Genomic DNA, 15,916 nt, shown 5'->3' on the forward strand with positions numbered 1-15,916 from the left:
TTTATGACAAGAGTGCACCTCAAAACATATACATCATAACAGGAGTTCTGACCTTTGTCAAAAAAAAATCTGTGCATCCTTTTTCCCATCACATGTTTTAGTAATCATCATAAATGATATATCATTCGAAAGCTTAAACACTCCAAATTCATCCTGTGAAAACCATTTTGAAATCGGACACTGCATTACCATGGAAATCGTACTTTAAAATATTTTAGCGTGCTCCTACCCCTTAGTGGGAGGTGTCATATTCCAAATATATTATGGTCTTTTAGAATGACAACTTTTCATAATCTTAAAAAAATACATATTGTTGGAAAGGTCTTAGTCTCAAGATTTCATATTTGGTGGATTTTGTCATAGACATAATATTGAGAGAGGAATTCATACATTTGTGACTGAAAAATGCATCCAAAAAATTCAATGGAATTTCAATGGCACCTGGTGGCTGTTTGTGGTATAACACCTAAACAAAATGAACCTACATTTTTATATCAACTTTAAATTTGGAACACAACTTATTTAGACATATGGCTTTAATTTTATAGCAATTTTGGATAAAAACATATTTTATAAAACATTTATTTTATATAAAATATAATAAAAATAGTACAGAACATTTTCTTTACAGTAAATTTAAAATTCTATAACATTTATATGCTTCCATTTTTTTAAATCTGGAGATTGTCTTCTTTAAAAAGAGACCAACCTTTGGTCTGCATTCAAAAGCGTTTATGAATTATAACAATTTAAGTGTGAATAGTGTACTTTCACGTCTATGTTCAAAAATGGGGGTGACAGTTAAAGGGTTAAACACATCAGTTTCTGAATGTATCTGAGTTATGAGAATAGGTATATCATTACTACATAGAAAAGACAGCGCGCGATTAACCAGCTACTCTGTTCAGTTTTTTCACATCTTGTGTTTGGATGCTTTAATGTTTAAATCGACAAGCGGTAAGGCTTAAAAACATGAAAAAGATACGCTTTCGTGATGATGCGCAGCAGTGGCCCGTCAACTGTCCTGAGTATCTTTTTAGGCTGGCCTCAGCCAGTGAGTTATATAAAATATAAAGGTGAAAGTCATCATAGCTTGCATAGTATAGACCCAGCTCCCAACCCAACTTTGAGAATAGATTAACGACGATATTTTTTTTATCGCCCGCTAAGAGTCTCACGTTAATGCAGCACATTAACACCGATAACGGCCCACCACTAATATATATATACGTCTCATACACAACAAGGTCTAACCTGTGTGCTTACTCTAAGGATTAACTACCACTCTACTTACCTCTCTCCAGCGATCTCAAAGTCTCCAAGTCTTCATCGTGTGCATGTATGTGTGTCCACTACCTCCAGAGTCTTGAACCCTTCACCAACAGATCCCTTCATCACTGCCTCCAGCACCATTGCCTCACCCTACACTACCTGCTCCTCTGCTAGTGCCTCAATTAACTGAGTTTCTTATACTTTCAGCCTCCTGTCCTGGTTTTCCGTAAAAGAAGACCTGACCAAGACCGATCGGCACAAGCATGAGCCTCACGGACCCCTTCCAGGACCTTGTTGACGCTTTGCGTTGAACACTCACCACTCTTCCGGCATCCCCATCACCTGCGAGCACTTCAGCTGACAACACCACCACTTCCTCACCTGCCCTACTCTGGTTCGGAGGATTGCAGCGGATTCCTGCTCCAATGCTCGCTGGTCCTGGAGATGCCCTCACCGAACGATCTAAAGTGGCCTTTCTGATATCTCAACTCCAAGATAAAGCACTTCAGTGGGCCGATTCTATTTGGACACAAAATAACCCTGTTATCCAGTCTTATTCTAGCTTCATCAACCATTTCTGAGAAGTTTTTGGCAGACCCGCATGGGATTCTTCTATTGGTGAGAAGCTTTATAATTTAAAGGAGAAATGTCTGTCAATGAATATGCTCTTAAGTTCAGGAGTCTTGCAGCAACGATGTGGATGGAATGAGCAGACCTTGCTGACCACCTACCGTCAGGGATTGGAACCTTAAGTGCGGTTGCATCTCGCTGCATACAAGGACACCATCTGGCTCGAACACTTCATTCAACTCTCCATCCGCTTTGCCACCCGTATGCAGTCGTGCCTCCAAGAGCACCAGGGTCAGGCGTATTCAAACTCGCCACTCTGCCGACCTGAGATCGTCAGCTCCCCAGAACCAGCAAGCGAGCCCATGCTCGTCGACTCTTACCGATTCACTGCTGCTGAACGGCAAAGACGCCTTGCCCAGAATCTATGTCTCTACTGTGCATCTCTGGGGCATATCATCTCCGTATGCCCCATCCGTCCTCCTCGTCCCATGGTGAGTGCCATTCTCCCTTCGAAGTATCAATTGAAACCACTCACCACTATAGTGACACTTACTGCAGCTGACATCTCTCTTCCATTCTCTGCCCTCCTCAATTCTAGGTCAGCGGGCATATCATCTCCGTATGCCCCGTCCGTCCGTCCTCCTCGTCCCATGGTGAGTGCCAATCTCCCTTCGAAGTATCAATTGAAACCACTCACCACTATAGTGACACTTACTGCCGCTGAGATCTCTCTTCCATTCTCTGCCCTCCTCAATTCTAGGTCAGCGAGATTGAAGATGAGTTGAAGATGCATTCATCATAGTGTTGGTCCGATAACCCTCTAAACCGGCTACTTCATAAGGAGGAGATCCATCTGCTGGTTCTGGAGGAATCCACCACTGATGTCAATCCTAGGGTGCCCGTGGTTGTAGCAGCATAACCCTAGTTATTTCATGGAAGACAGGTGAAATCCTGAAGTGGGGCGACTCCTGTTTCTAGGGCTGTATCACTGGATTCCCTTTTCCAGCCAAACTCTTCCCGGAACCTCTACCTGTCTGTACCACATCCATTGAGAGCCCGGTAGAAAAGCAATCCATAGCCATTCCAACCCCCCTGTACAACGCCCCCTTCAGTGACGTATTCTGCCCCAAACGGGCCTCCAAGCTGCCTCCACACAGGCCATGGGATTGTGCCATCGATCTTCTTCCGGGTGAACCAGTGCCTAAAGGAAGGATCTATCCCCTTTCCATCCTGGAAGAGAAGGCTGTGAAGGACTACATTAAGGAGGCGCTGGCGCAAGGTTACATCCGTCAATCTACCTCCCCTGCTGCATCCAGCATTTTCTTTGTGGAAAAGAAGGACGGAGGCTTGCGGCCCTGCATTGATTACCGTGCCTTCAACAATATAACTGTTAAATTACGTTTTCCTCTTCCCCTCATCCCAGCTGCCCTGGAATATCTCCATGGTGCCACTGTGTTCACAAAGTTGGACCTCTGCAGCCCTTATATCCTCATCCGGATACGTGAGGAGGATGAGTGGAAAACTGCTTTCATCACCCCTACTGGCCACTATGAGTACTTGGTGATGCTGTATGGGCTTGTCAAGCTCCCTCCGTATTCCAGGATTTCATAAATAAGGGGCTCCGGGAGTTCCTCCACAAGTTCATCCTCGTCTACATAAATGACATCCTCATTTACTCCCGGAGCTTAGCAGAACATCATCGCCACATTGCGGAGGTCCTGCAATGCCTGAGGGCCTTCCACCTATACCTCAAGGCAGAGAAATACTCCTTCCATCAGCCCTCAGTGCAGTTACTTGGGTATAACATCAATAGCAGTGGCAACCGGATGGACGAGGGGAAGGTGAACACTGTCAAGAACTGACCCACTCCTACCACAATCAAATAACTCCAACGATTCATTGGCTTTGCCAATTTCTACCGGCATTTCATCCAGAATTACATCTCCATCACCAACCTTCTCATCAGCCTCCTCCGTAATAAACCCAAGTCTCTGTCCTGGACCCCAGCCGCCACGGAGGCCTTCAACTCTCTCAAGGAGGCTTTCACTACCGCTCCAAACCTGGTGCATCCTGACCTCAATCGACCCTTCATCGTCGAAGTCGACGCCTCCACCACCGGAGTGGGATCGGTCCTGTCCCAGCAGCAGGGGAGTCCCAGCCGCCTCCATCCATGTGCCTTCTTTTCTCAGAAGCTCAATTATGAGTGGAGTTATTGGCCGGAGGGAGCCAAACACCCTTTCCTAGTTCTCCTAGTTTCCTAGACCATCAAAACCTAGAGTATCTACGCATAGCCAACAGGCTTAATCCAAGACAGGCCTGCTGGACGCTATTCTTCACCCGCTTCAACTTCTCCATCTCGTACCGCCCAGGGGCCAAGAACATCAAGGCTGATGCCCTATGTCACGCCCTGGTGGAAAGCCTAGAAGAACCTGAACCTCTACTTCCTGAGAAGGTAATCGTCAGTCCTATGATCTGGTCAGCCAAGACCCTACCCTCCTCCAATCCCTTCACCAACACTCCGCCATTGGTGGGGCCTGGCCACCAGGATGGCAATACATCCACAGGAGACAGCGCACTCCACTCATCCACTCTGCACACACGTCTCTTGGTACTGGTCACCAGGGGGTCAATGAAACCCTCTCGCTGCTAAGGGAACACTTCTGGTGGCCCAACATGGCATCGGACATCAGAAGGTACGTGCACAGATGTAAAGACTGCGCCATTTCCAAGACTCCACAGCACCTATCATCAGGCAAGCTCCACCCTCTGCCCGTCCCGAACTGCCTGTGGTCACACCTAGGGGTGGACTTCATCACAGATCTGCCTCCCTCTGACAAACAACACTTGTAACCTTGTTATAGTTGATTGGTTCTCTAAATCATGTTGTCTTCCCTTGAAAGGTCTACCCACGGCCATGGAAATGGTCACTCCATTCCAGTGCGTGCTTGGCTACCAACCACTGATCTTTCCTTGGTCAGGTGAACCCTCAGACATCCCATCGATTGACTTCTGGTTCTGTGAAAGCGAGAGGGTCTGGGACGTGGCCCACCACCAACTGCAACGGACCCTACATAGGCGCAGGATGACAGCTGACCTTCGTCGCTCTAACGCCCTGGAATACCAACCTGGACAGAAGGTCTGGATGTCAACCCGGGACATCCGCCTGTGCCTACCATGCCGCAAGCTTAGTCCCAGATTCATTGGACCATTTACCATCACCGAGCAGATCAATCTGGTCACTTTCAAGCTCCACCTACTACCTGATACCGGATTCAACCCACTTTCCATGTTTCACTCTTTAAATATTACCATCCTTCTGTTTCTCCCTCCACACAGCCTGGTGTAGCCTAAGCCCCCCTTCCTCTCCTCCTTGATGACGGAGCTGCCTACGAGGTTCATGACATCCTGGAGTCCCGGCGGCGTGGTGGACAACTTGAGAACTTAAGAGGACTGGGAAGGATATGGTCCATAGGAAAGCTCATGGGTCCCACGCAATGACATCCTGGATCCAAACCTACTAGACACCTTCCACTCCAATCACCCTGAAAGACTGGCTCCACAAGGAAGAGGATGTCCACCACGTTGTCAGGGTCCTTGGCCCTCAGGAGTGGGCCGTGGGGAGGGGGGTACTGTAACAGAGACGCCAGGCTCCATCACCAACTAATCACAGCACACTCCCTCACCTGAGTACTAATCACTCCCACCTGCTTCTCATCCACCTGCAATCACCAGCTCACTACAAATACCACATACACACACACACACACAGTCAGCGTCCGGTCTCGTTCGGAACAAGGTCTAACCTGTGTGCTTACTCTAAGGACTAACTATCACTCTACTTACCTCTCTCCAGCAGTCTCCAAGTCTTCATCCTGTGTGCGTGTGTGTGTGTCCACTACTTCCAGAGTCTTGATCCCTTCACCAACGGATCCCTTCATCACTGCCTCCAGCACCATTGCCTCACCCTAAACTACCTGCTCTTCTGCTTGTGCCTCTATTAACTGAGTTTCTTATACTTTCAGCCTCCTGTCCTGGTTATCGGTAACATACATATATATATATAGAAGCACTGCAGGTGGGTGATGTGATGACCATGTGAATCCTCATGTTCTCTTGTGTGCTGCTTTTTGCACATGCAAAATGAATTCACGGAAAACAAATGTTAGTATTCTTAACGGGTCACTCAATTTGACTTATTTAAAATAATCTTTTCTGTTAATGGCTAATAATCGATTAACGAGTGTCGGTTAGGAAAAAAATCTCTATTCGGAAGTTTTTTTTTAAACATTTGTTTCTTATTAAATTGGCTCCACATTGTTTGCTGATTTTTACTTTATTTAATTGTTGTGCAATTTATTTATTTTATTTGACTTAGAGGTGTATGTCGTGCCTCCAAGCTTTCTTACTCATTTTGCTAATAAACATTCTACACTTCTTATTTATTTGTTTATATATTATGCATGTTTATTTAGTCATTTCCAGTTTTGTATACCTATTTAAAATTTATGTAACTTATTTGTTATTTTATAGGCATAGCCTGTCTTATAGCTGTAATGGGGCTGACGAGTCGTGAGATGTGTGGATCCCATGTGCAAGCTTTTATTACACAGAGATGTGGTCACAACAGGCATGGGTCAAATACTGCCAAAGAGGTGTATGTATAGGGCAAGACAAAGAATGTTCCTAGGGCACGCGTGGGTCTATGATGAATGAACAATATCTAGAGGGCTAAGCAAGTGGGTAATCCAGAATCCTGAGCAAAGGGTCGAAACACGAGTAACATGGCAAAGCAAGAAAAAGACTAAACTATGAAATCTAAAAACAGAAATAGGATTATGAAAACTATAAACTGAAACAACTATGAAAACTATAAACTAAAAAACAATATTATTAAAGCTATAAACTTAAACAAGAATTTGAAAACTGATTGAAAAGTGTCTGATGATTGTGCTGAGTGTGTGTAATTGGTGGCAGCTGTGTGTGATTGTTTTCAGGTGAATGTGATTCATGAGTTCACGCTTACATATAATTAGCTGAGGTATGGTATGCGTATTTGGCGTGCTGTCCGGGGAAGGGCTCCAAGCTTGGGAATGGCCCGAACCTAGAATTAGCATAGCATTGCTGAACAGCTAGATGAAGGCTACAGGATTGGCATTAGAAGGCACAATGAAGAGGTCACAAAAATATTCTGTCTAGAATAACAGACTGTGTGATATTTTGTTTCGTGTTTGAGCTGGCTTTGCATGGTCATGACGAGAACGAGACATCAGACAATCTTGGGATATTCGTGGCCTGGTCGATTTTGTTGCCACTGTGTTTAAGGAAACTTCAAACGAGCTGTTGGACTGAATGTTGTCTGTTGTTAGGGAGCACATAATCCAAGAAGCACAGAGCAGTGACTTTCTCTCAATCCATGCCGGTGAGACCACCGATATTGCCACACAGTGTCAATTTGTGCTTGTGCTGTGGTACATTGATGCTAAAAATAACGTACATGAGAGTTTTTTTTTGTTTATTCTTCTGCGTTCAGCTACAGCTGATTCCATCGCCACAGCACTAAAAGAGCATCTTGCTGTCATCCTTCCAAAGGATCAGAAGAATAAACTCATCTCCCAAGTGTATGATGGAGCCACTGCAGGTGTTCAAAGGAAGATGCAAGATGTGTACCCAAATGCCAATTACATCCAATGCTATGCACATCAGCTCAATCTGATAATGCAACAGGCCACTTCTCACATACCCAAAGTGAGAGTTCTTTTTTCTGACCTTGGAGGATTTGACAGCTTTTTCTCAAGATCACCCAAGCGCACCGATGTCCTTGATAAAGTAGTTGCCCATAGACTACAAACAAGCAAAGTCGGATGGAACTTCCACAGCCGTGCCATCAATTCAGTGTTTGAGCACAGAGAGGACCTCATCTGCTGTTTTCAAACTATACGAGACTCAGGTGACTTTGACCCTGTTACCGTCAGAGAGGCAGGAGCCTTTGCCATGCTGCTGGAGGATTAGGATTTTATTTTATTTTCTGCAACTTTTCCATAACATCATGCAACATGTGGACCTCCTCTATGCCAAACTCCAGAAGAAGGACATAGATTCAATCCACATCAGGGGGATCATCCAGCAGTTCCAGCAGGATATACAGAAGATCAGATAGCAGCTGTATTCCTTATTTTGCATTTATTATTATTATTATTATTATTATTATTATTGATATGTTTTCTTATTCATCTACAGAAATTATCTCCATTCCCTGGTTGACCAAAGCAGTGAAGGTGGTTCTCAACCGAAGAGGTGGCGGTCACTCAGTCCAGAGGTCCATGAACGGATTGCAGCAGAAATTAGTTTTTATTGCAGTCAAAATAAACCATCACCAACAAGTTAAACTGCTTGTTTATTTATTTTCTATGTGTACTTGTAAATCTCTTTGATTTTATAAAAAAAAAAAAAAAAGCTTAAGTATTGTAGCAAAGAGTAGATCCTTAAGATAAAGAAACATTTACATAATATGAATGCATATAAATAATTATGATAATTTGGTTCTGATAACTTTACTATGAGAGGATTACTATTCCATGTTTGTGGGATCAATGTGTGGAGCAATACTATTGTAGTCACCAAAGACAATTACCCAAAGAAGTTAAATGAAACAATGCAATTTAACTTGTTGCAAATTAATTTGTTGCAGGCACAATGGCTTGTGTAGATGATACAGTTATACAATGACCATGTCTCTTTTCAAATAATACTCCTTAAGTGTCTCATTATAGAAGCATTATGTAAAAAAAAGAAAGAAAAGAAAATAATAATAATTTACACAGTCTTTAAACTGATGTAAAATTATTTGTTTTTCTTCGGTTTCCTCTTGTGGACCACCTTTACATTTTTACAGCCTTCATCTCTGAGTTTGATTAAAATAAATGGCTGGTGTTTTAAAAATTGGTGTTAGCATGAACATCAGAAAAATTCTAAGAAGGAACATGTTTATGAAGTTTTGAGAAATTATGGATTCAAATTTGTTATTTTAATTTGAAACTGACATGTTGTCATCACTACATAATTTATATTTTTATCCTTTACTGTGTAGGTCTGTGATACCATACTCAGACACACATTGGAAAGGTTCTCCTTCACAGACCACCTCAATAGTGCCACTGTGCTGCAAGCAAACGGGTTTGAACGGTACTCAATGGTGTTTCCTGAAGATGCACTGGGCAGGACTTTGAAGACCTATGCAGTGCTCGACGGGAGAAAGCTGAAGACAGAGCTTAGTCTCATCTACTGCAAGAGTTCAGAGCCTGTTGTGGTGCTTTGGACCTACTCCACCTGTTTATGCAGAACAATCTTGAGGAAGTCTTTTCAGAGACTGTAACTCTCCTAAAGATTCTTGTAACTACCCATGACTACAGCAGAAGCTGAGAGGTGCTTCTCAACCTTGAAAATAATTAAAACTTTTCTGAGAAATAGCTTGACCCAAGACAGTCTGAATACATTAGCCACGTTGTCAATGGAAAAGAGACTGGTGACTGAAATTACTTTAACCAGAAGGTCATTGAGAAATTTGCAAACCAGAAAGAAAGGAAAGCTAAATTTATTTTAAAGTAGTTCTATTGGCCAGTGATTATGCAACTTTTTTTTTTATGATTTCCTTGATTTTTTCATTACAGATAATAAACCCAAATTGAACTAAAATTCACTGATTTGTGGTACGTTTATTGCATGCTTTAACAGTCATGAAGCTAAGCTGTTTAGCCTAGCAGTAATTATACATCCTTACCTGATAAATGGCTTTTACATTACTGCGTTACTAACACTTTGAATTACTGTTGTTTGCACCCCCACACCAATTTCTTTTGCACCAGCCACCACTGGTGGAGAGACACAGAGGAGATTGTTGACAAATGAATTGTTGAATAAAGTCATTATTTTTGTTTTATACAAAAAGTATTCTCGTCACTTCATAATGTTATGGTTGAACTACTGATGGCAGATGGAGTATTCTGATGATGCTTTTCATACATTTTTTGGACCTTGACAGTGTAACTTACTTGGCAGTCTATGGGACAGTCTCAAGCCTCTGGATTTTCATCCAAAATATCTTAAATTGTGTTCCGAAGATGAACAAAGCTTTTACGGGTTTGGACCAACATGGACATAAGTGATTAATGACAAAATTTTTATTTTGGGCTGGAGTATATCCCTTTAAGAGCCTTTATGTGAATTTGTTTATGTATTTAACATTTTTATTCATTAGGCTGCAGCCTACGACTATCACATTTTGAAATTTACTTTCTAAATTTTAGGTAGATTTTTAAGTATGTTCTAATGTTATATTATAATATTGGATAACACTTTATAATAAATGCATGCTATGAATCATTAGGTAAGCATTAGTAAATAGTCAGTTCATCCTTTATAAAGCATTATCCCAACATTAATAGTCATTATTAAGCAGTTTATAAATACAGCTACAAATGCCTTGTTCTTGATTCATAAGCAAATCTATTACAAAGGCAACGGTAATAGGCTGTTTGTTTGGCCACATAACGCATATATACATTGTATGATTTAATAAAAAGTCTCTCAACTTAAGTGTTACAGTTTTATAAAAGTATAAAAGAGGTTATTGTTTAAAATATACTGTACATAAATAGTGTAATTTTAAAGCAAGTGAAAGAATAACTTGTATTTTAATGATAATGATGTTTGTTTGTTTTTTTGTTTTTTTGTTTGTTTGTTTGTTTTTACAGTGGTGAACCCCAAAAATTATTAGAGTAAACAATAATGTAAAACTATTTATTTTGTGTCTCTCTTCCCATGATGGCTTTTTTAGTGTTCCTCTCTGGATGTAAAAGGATGATGTAGCACTTAGGGGCAAATATGGCCACCAGTAATCCAAAACTGGAAGCTAGAATAGCAAATATCTCGACAGCCACTGCATATTTTCCTGGTGAGCTCACATATGCTGGAACAAATGAAATCCACACAGCACAGAATATCAACATGCTAAAAGTGATAAACTTTGCTTCATTAAAATTATCTGGTAGATTTCTTGCCAGGAAGGCTAACAGGAAGCTGACTGCTGCCAACAGCCCAATGTATCCCAGCAGCATAGAAAAACCAGCTACTGAGCCTATAGCACATTCATATACTATTTTAGAGCGAGTATACTGGTTGTTTTTATGGGGTGTTGGAGAGGCAGTTGATAGCCAGACTGCACATATCACAACCTGGAGGGCTGTTAGGACCAAAACTGTGCATCTTTGTTGAGCAACTCCAAACCATTTCATCTGGCCTTTGCCTTCTGGCCGAGATGACTTGAATACTGCTATTACTACCATAGTCTTGACCAGGATGCTGGAGACACACAGGACAAAGCTTATGCCAAACACAGCATGTCTTAACTGACATGTCCACAACTTTGGCCGGCCAATGAACAGCAGCACACACAGGAAACACAGTTTGAGTGACAATAGCAGCAGAAAGCTAAGCTCTGAATTGTTGGCTCGTACTATGGGAGTGTTACGATGATGAGCAAAGATGACCATTACAAGAGTGCAGATGCAGATGCCAAGCAGCGATGCAGTAGTTAGAGAGATGCCTAGAGGATCCTCATAGGATAGAAACTCTACATCTTTGGGGACACACTGGTTCTTATCTGGATTGGACCAGAACTCATCTGGGCATGCAGTACACTCAATTGTATCTGTAAGTAAAAAAAAAAAACAAAAAAAAACATAGAAAACAAGAAATAAACAAGAAATAATTTTGTAATAAATCTCAAGTTTCATTCAGTTACAATTATATTTTGCCCACAATAATCTCCTCACCTGTTGTATTAGAAATCTGTCCATCTGCACATGGAAGGCAGTCAAAACAGCAGACAGGAAGTCCCTTCCTCATGGCTTTTCTGGTGCCTGGTGGGCAGCTCTCACTGCACACAGACCGTGGGGGCTATCAGTGGACAACATATGTTGTTATTTATTAGCACACAGTGATAAAGTGAATGCTTAATATTGTGTAATAGTTTCATTTTTATGATACATAAGAATGAATGTAACATGTTTTTATATATATATATATATATATATATATATATATATATATATATATATATATATATATATATAATTTATAATTTAATAAATAACTGAAAATGATTACTTTTTTAAACTGAAAGTTCCAGTATAATGCATCCTCATTCAGTGAAAGCACCTTCCCTTTCCCTGCCCCTTCATTTACTACACCAACTGTGTAGACCCGTATTGATCCATCAGAGAATGGCTGCCAGTTCAATACATCATAAATAGCCAGTGCATCTCCATTCTTATCAAATGACACATGATCCCCAAAGCCTGTGGTGAAGTTCACTTTCTGTAGGTAGTGAACCAGCTGTATAGTTTTTAGACAAAACACATTTAAAAGTCAAACATGACAAGTATACATTTATAAATTGTCATTCATACATGACTGCAACATTGTACTTTAATTTCTTTTTTGTAATTCTGTTATAAGAATGTGTGAATGACTGTTTCTTAAAAATTTAATTGTTATGAAGAAATGTTGTCAATATAAATGTATTTTCTTTGATTACTAAAATATCAATAATATAACTGGGACAATATCAGTTTAATTAAGATATCATATATTAATCTATGTAGAGCACAGATTTTGCTTTTCCACATTTAGCTCTACTATATGCCTCGACAGAATCTCCAATATACATGTGGGCCTTACCTGCCACGGTTTTAGGTTGGTTATGTTGGCACATCTGTTCCCACTGAATGGTCCAATACCCTCCTCACACTGCATTAGGTCATGAAGTGCATGTGCCAGGGCATAAACTGCTTTATAGACATTATAAGCTGCTCTCAGCCCTGAAACATCAGTGTATGATGTGTTTGTGCTGATCAGATCCTCCTGTCCAGTACACAACTTTTTGACTTGGCCTCCATCTGTCGTTGCACCCTCAGTTTTAAAACTGCACCTGAACATGTTTTCCCAGAAGATTTTCAACATATTATTTCTTGGATCATTACTGGGACAAAGACGTAGCAAAAACTCTTGAAGTCCTTGGATCTCTCCACGTCTGATGGCAATGCCCAGTGTGCCTCCCAAAAATGGCAAGAAACGTGAAGTGTGAAACACAGGTGAGGTAGCCCATGCTTCACTTGCAATCCACTGTCTGCCTGTCAGGTTTTGCAATACCACCTCATCCATCAAATTCATCAGATAGGACGAAGTAGAAAAAACAACCAACACTCTCGCTGTAGAGGCCTGAATCACTCCTATTATATGTCGAATGTCTTTGGGGTTGTTGTCATGGGGTAGGATTTCAGAAAAGGCAACACAACCTCCAAACAGCTGCATTTCCTGTTTAAAGGACACAGAAGCATAGATGCCGTAGTCGTCATCACTGTAGAGGAGTCCAACCCATGTCCATCCAAAATGCCTTAAGATCTGAACCATAGCTTGCACCTGAAAGGCATCACTGGGGATTGTTCTGAAGAAAGAGGGGTACTTTTTCCTGTCACTCAAACAGGAGCAGGTGGCATAGTGACTAACCTAATTAGGAAAGACGTAGAGAGAGAAGACATGAGACAGAGAAATGGATTATGATTTACATACTCATGGAGAATCAAAGAAATTGATTCAGGATATAAATGACTAAATAGAACAAATGGAATTGAACAGTACAAAATATGCATATAGTGCATTTTTACTTTTTTCATCCCATCTTACTATAGGTACTCGAAATAGCCCCAGAACACTGGAAATTGCAATGGATGGAGTTGAACCTGGATCACCCACAATCCCAATCACTGGAGAAGGGCCAGTGCAGTTGAGGTTGGATAATCTCTCTTCTGTTCCACTAACTAGGGATATGGCAGCACGGAATGCCATTCCTAGCATCACACAGTTGTCATAAAGATGGTAACCAAGAGTGATATTAGGCAGCAGATTTTGATTATTATTGATCTCGTCTATAGCAAAAGCCATTGTCTGTGCCTGCTGGAAGCTTTCCATATCAAATCTAAGAAAAAAAAAGTTTTTATAAACCAATGTTAAAAAATTAAACAGAAAATATAATACATACAAAATGAGCATTAATATATTCCAATTCAGAAATCATGGAATCCTCCTATGGTACACATTTGTTTTAATATAAAGAGGTTTCAATATATATATATATATATATATATATATATATATATATATATATATATATATATATATATATATATATATATATATGGCCAAGATAACATCACATTGCATATTTCTTTGTCATTTTTTTATTGTTATTTTTTAAAATCTATGTCTCTATCATATTTTATAGTTAAGAAGGCATTCTGGCTCCAGACTCACTTTTCACAATATGGTGGATCTGGCTCAGTTCTGAAGCTCAGCTCTGGGAACACAGTGAAAAAATGAACCTCAAACAGGCCTCCAAGTATAACATCTCCATCCTGGTACATTCCATTTAACTTGAAGCGTCCCTGGAGCTGGCAAGTACCTGATCTGTGGACTAAAGCTGTAGAGATGCATTTAAAAGACAGATACAGGCAGATGTTTACAGTAATCCACATCTCTCTCTTTCTGACCCACTCACCCATTCTGCCTACTAATTTATGACGACAGTTGTGTGGGGTGTTGCTTTAAAGAGCAGGAGGTGCTAAGTGGGCATCTCTGGAAATCATGATGTCACTTTCCCATCCTTATCATTTCTTTTTCTAATCTATATTAAGAAATGGTAAAAATATTTAGGTGTTTACATTGTGGGTTGTTAGATGAAAAACAAAACAAACAAGTTTATAAAAGATATTTACAATACATTTCAATGCTTATTTAGAGGCGGTGAGCAGGAAAACTTGGAACTAAAAAAAAAGTATTGCTAAAGGATAGTTAAACATTTAGATGAACAGACTACAGGACTCAAACAAATGATTATATCTACTGTATGTCAGTTCTGCTTTTGACTTTTGCTGAACAATAAAAGAAGAATTTTATATGTAACAGAGGCCAGTGAGTAAGTGCTGTGCAATTAATTTTTCACTCCCTTGATCTCAAGAGACGCACTAGCAACAGAGGCTGGTGGCTGCAGTCATTTTGCAACAACATCATCATGCAGCCTCCTTGTTAGTGCGTCCGCCTCCCATTCCGGAGACCCAGGTTCGAGGCCCATGATGTGTGTTAGCGAGGACCCGGGAGAGAGGAGTCAGATTTAGATTTATTATCTTTTAGTATCTGATTAAATACATTATGTATCTATGTATCTGAACATGACTTCTAGGACCTCCAACAGTAAAACAGGCCCACAACATTAAGATCCAGCAGTATATTTTACCCTGAACAAGGGGTACTTGGTGGGTTTGGTGCTCAAAAGCTCTAGTTTTTTTTGTTTGACCATAGAAGCCGGTGCCAGTTGAAGTTCCAGTCATGTAAGTGTGACTAGCCCAAGGATACTTCTATCCTCTTCACCACTAAGTAACAAAAATATGTAATTAATGTTTTTTTTGTTTTGTTTTTTTACTAAAACAAATGAAAGGAGACACATTGTAACTATGAACTCAGTTATGTATTTAAGATGCTGTCACATCCTACAACCTTGTCATCTGCAGAGAGAAACGGCCACTCAATCACCAAAAAACACATAATGTTGGACTTACAGGCATCATAGAAGAAAATACAGTATTTTACTGGAACTTGGTCTTCATTTTACTATTTCCAGTTTCTATTTTATTTTACTTATTTAATTATGCTCAATGTCAATTGAAATTTATTAATGTATTCTGCTAATAACTGTTGTTAGAGCACTGTCATTTTGGTAAAAATTCACGTCATAAAAAAATAAAAGTACCTAATTGACACATTGTTGTTGTTTTTATGTAAAACCCTAACAAACACTGTAGGATATTGTAATACCAGCTAGATAGAGGAGTAAAAAACAATATAAATAAGTAATATATACAGTAATCAAAAAAATATATAAATATGTTAATATACTATTAATGGGGGGGGGGGGGGTGACTATGATTAAAAAGGTTTTACCATTAAGGTCCTGTGTAGCAAT

General features: G+C 40.4%; 1 protein-coding gene and 1 long non-coding RNA gene across 2 annotated transcripts; one reads left to right on the plus strand and one right to left on the minus strand.

Annotated features, from left to right (window-relative positions):
- Nucleotides 1–6,911: 6,911 nt before the first annotated feature.
- LOC127977817 (uncharacterized) lies at nucleotides 6,912–8,228 on the plus strand. The gene is made up of 2 exons (XR_008158363.1): nucleotides 6,912–8,004; nucleotides 8,080–8,228. It is a non-coding gene; the product is annotated as an uncharacterized LOC127977817 (long non-coding RNA).
- A 2,406-nt stretch (nucleotides 8,229–10,634) lies between these two features.
- LOC127977756 (extracellular calcium-sensing receptor-like) lies at nucleotides 10,635–14,432 on the minus strand. Its single transcript, XM_052582870.1, has 6 exons — nucleotides 14,212–14,432; nucleotides 13,585–13,876; nucleotides 12,580–13,407; nucleotides 12,007–12,234; nucleotides 11,673–11,796; nucleotides 10,635–11,548 (listed from the first exon to the last, which is right to left on the minus strand). Exons 1-6 carry the CDS (start codon nucleotides 14,430–14,432, stop codon nucleotides 10,635–10,637), a joined length of 2,607 nt encoding a protein of 868 aa, XP_052438830.1.
- Between the last annotated feature and the right edge of the window lie 1,484 nt (nucleotides 14,433–15,916).

This window comes from Carassius gibelio, chromosome B18 (assembly GCF_023724105.1).
Source record: "Carassius gibelio isolate Cgi1373 ecotype wild population from Czech Republic chromosome B18, carGib1.2-hapl.c, whole genome shotgun sequence".
NCBI lineage: Eukaryota > Metazoa > Chordata > Actinopteri > Cypriniformes > Cyprinidae > Carassius > Carassius gibelio.

Coding starts and splice junctions, on each gene's coding strand:
- LOC127977756 (XM_052582870.1), bottom strand. CDS start 14,432: ATGTGGATTACTGTAAACATCTGCCTGTATCTGTCTTTTAAATGCATC. Junction 13,877..14,211: donor GATCCACCATATTGTGAAAA/GTGAGTCTGGAG, acceptor TTTTTTTCTTAG/ATTTGATATGGAAAGCTTCC. Junction 13,408..13,584: donor GGCTATTTCGAGTACCTATA/GTAAGATGGGAT, acceptor TTTCCTAATTAG/GTTAGTCACTATGCCACCTG.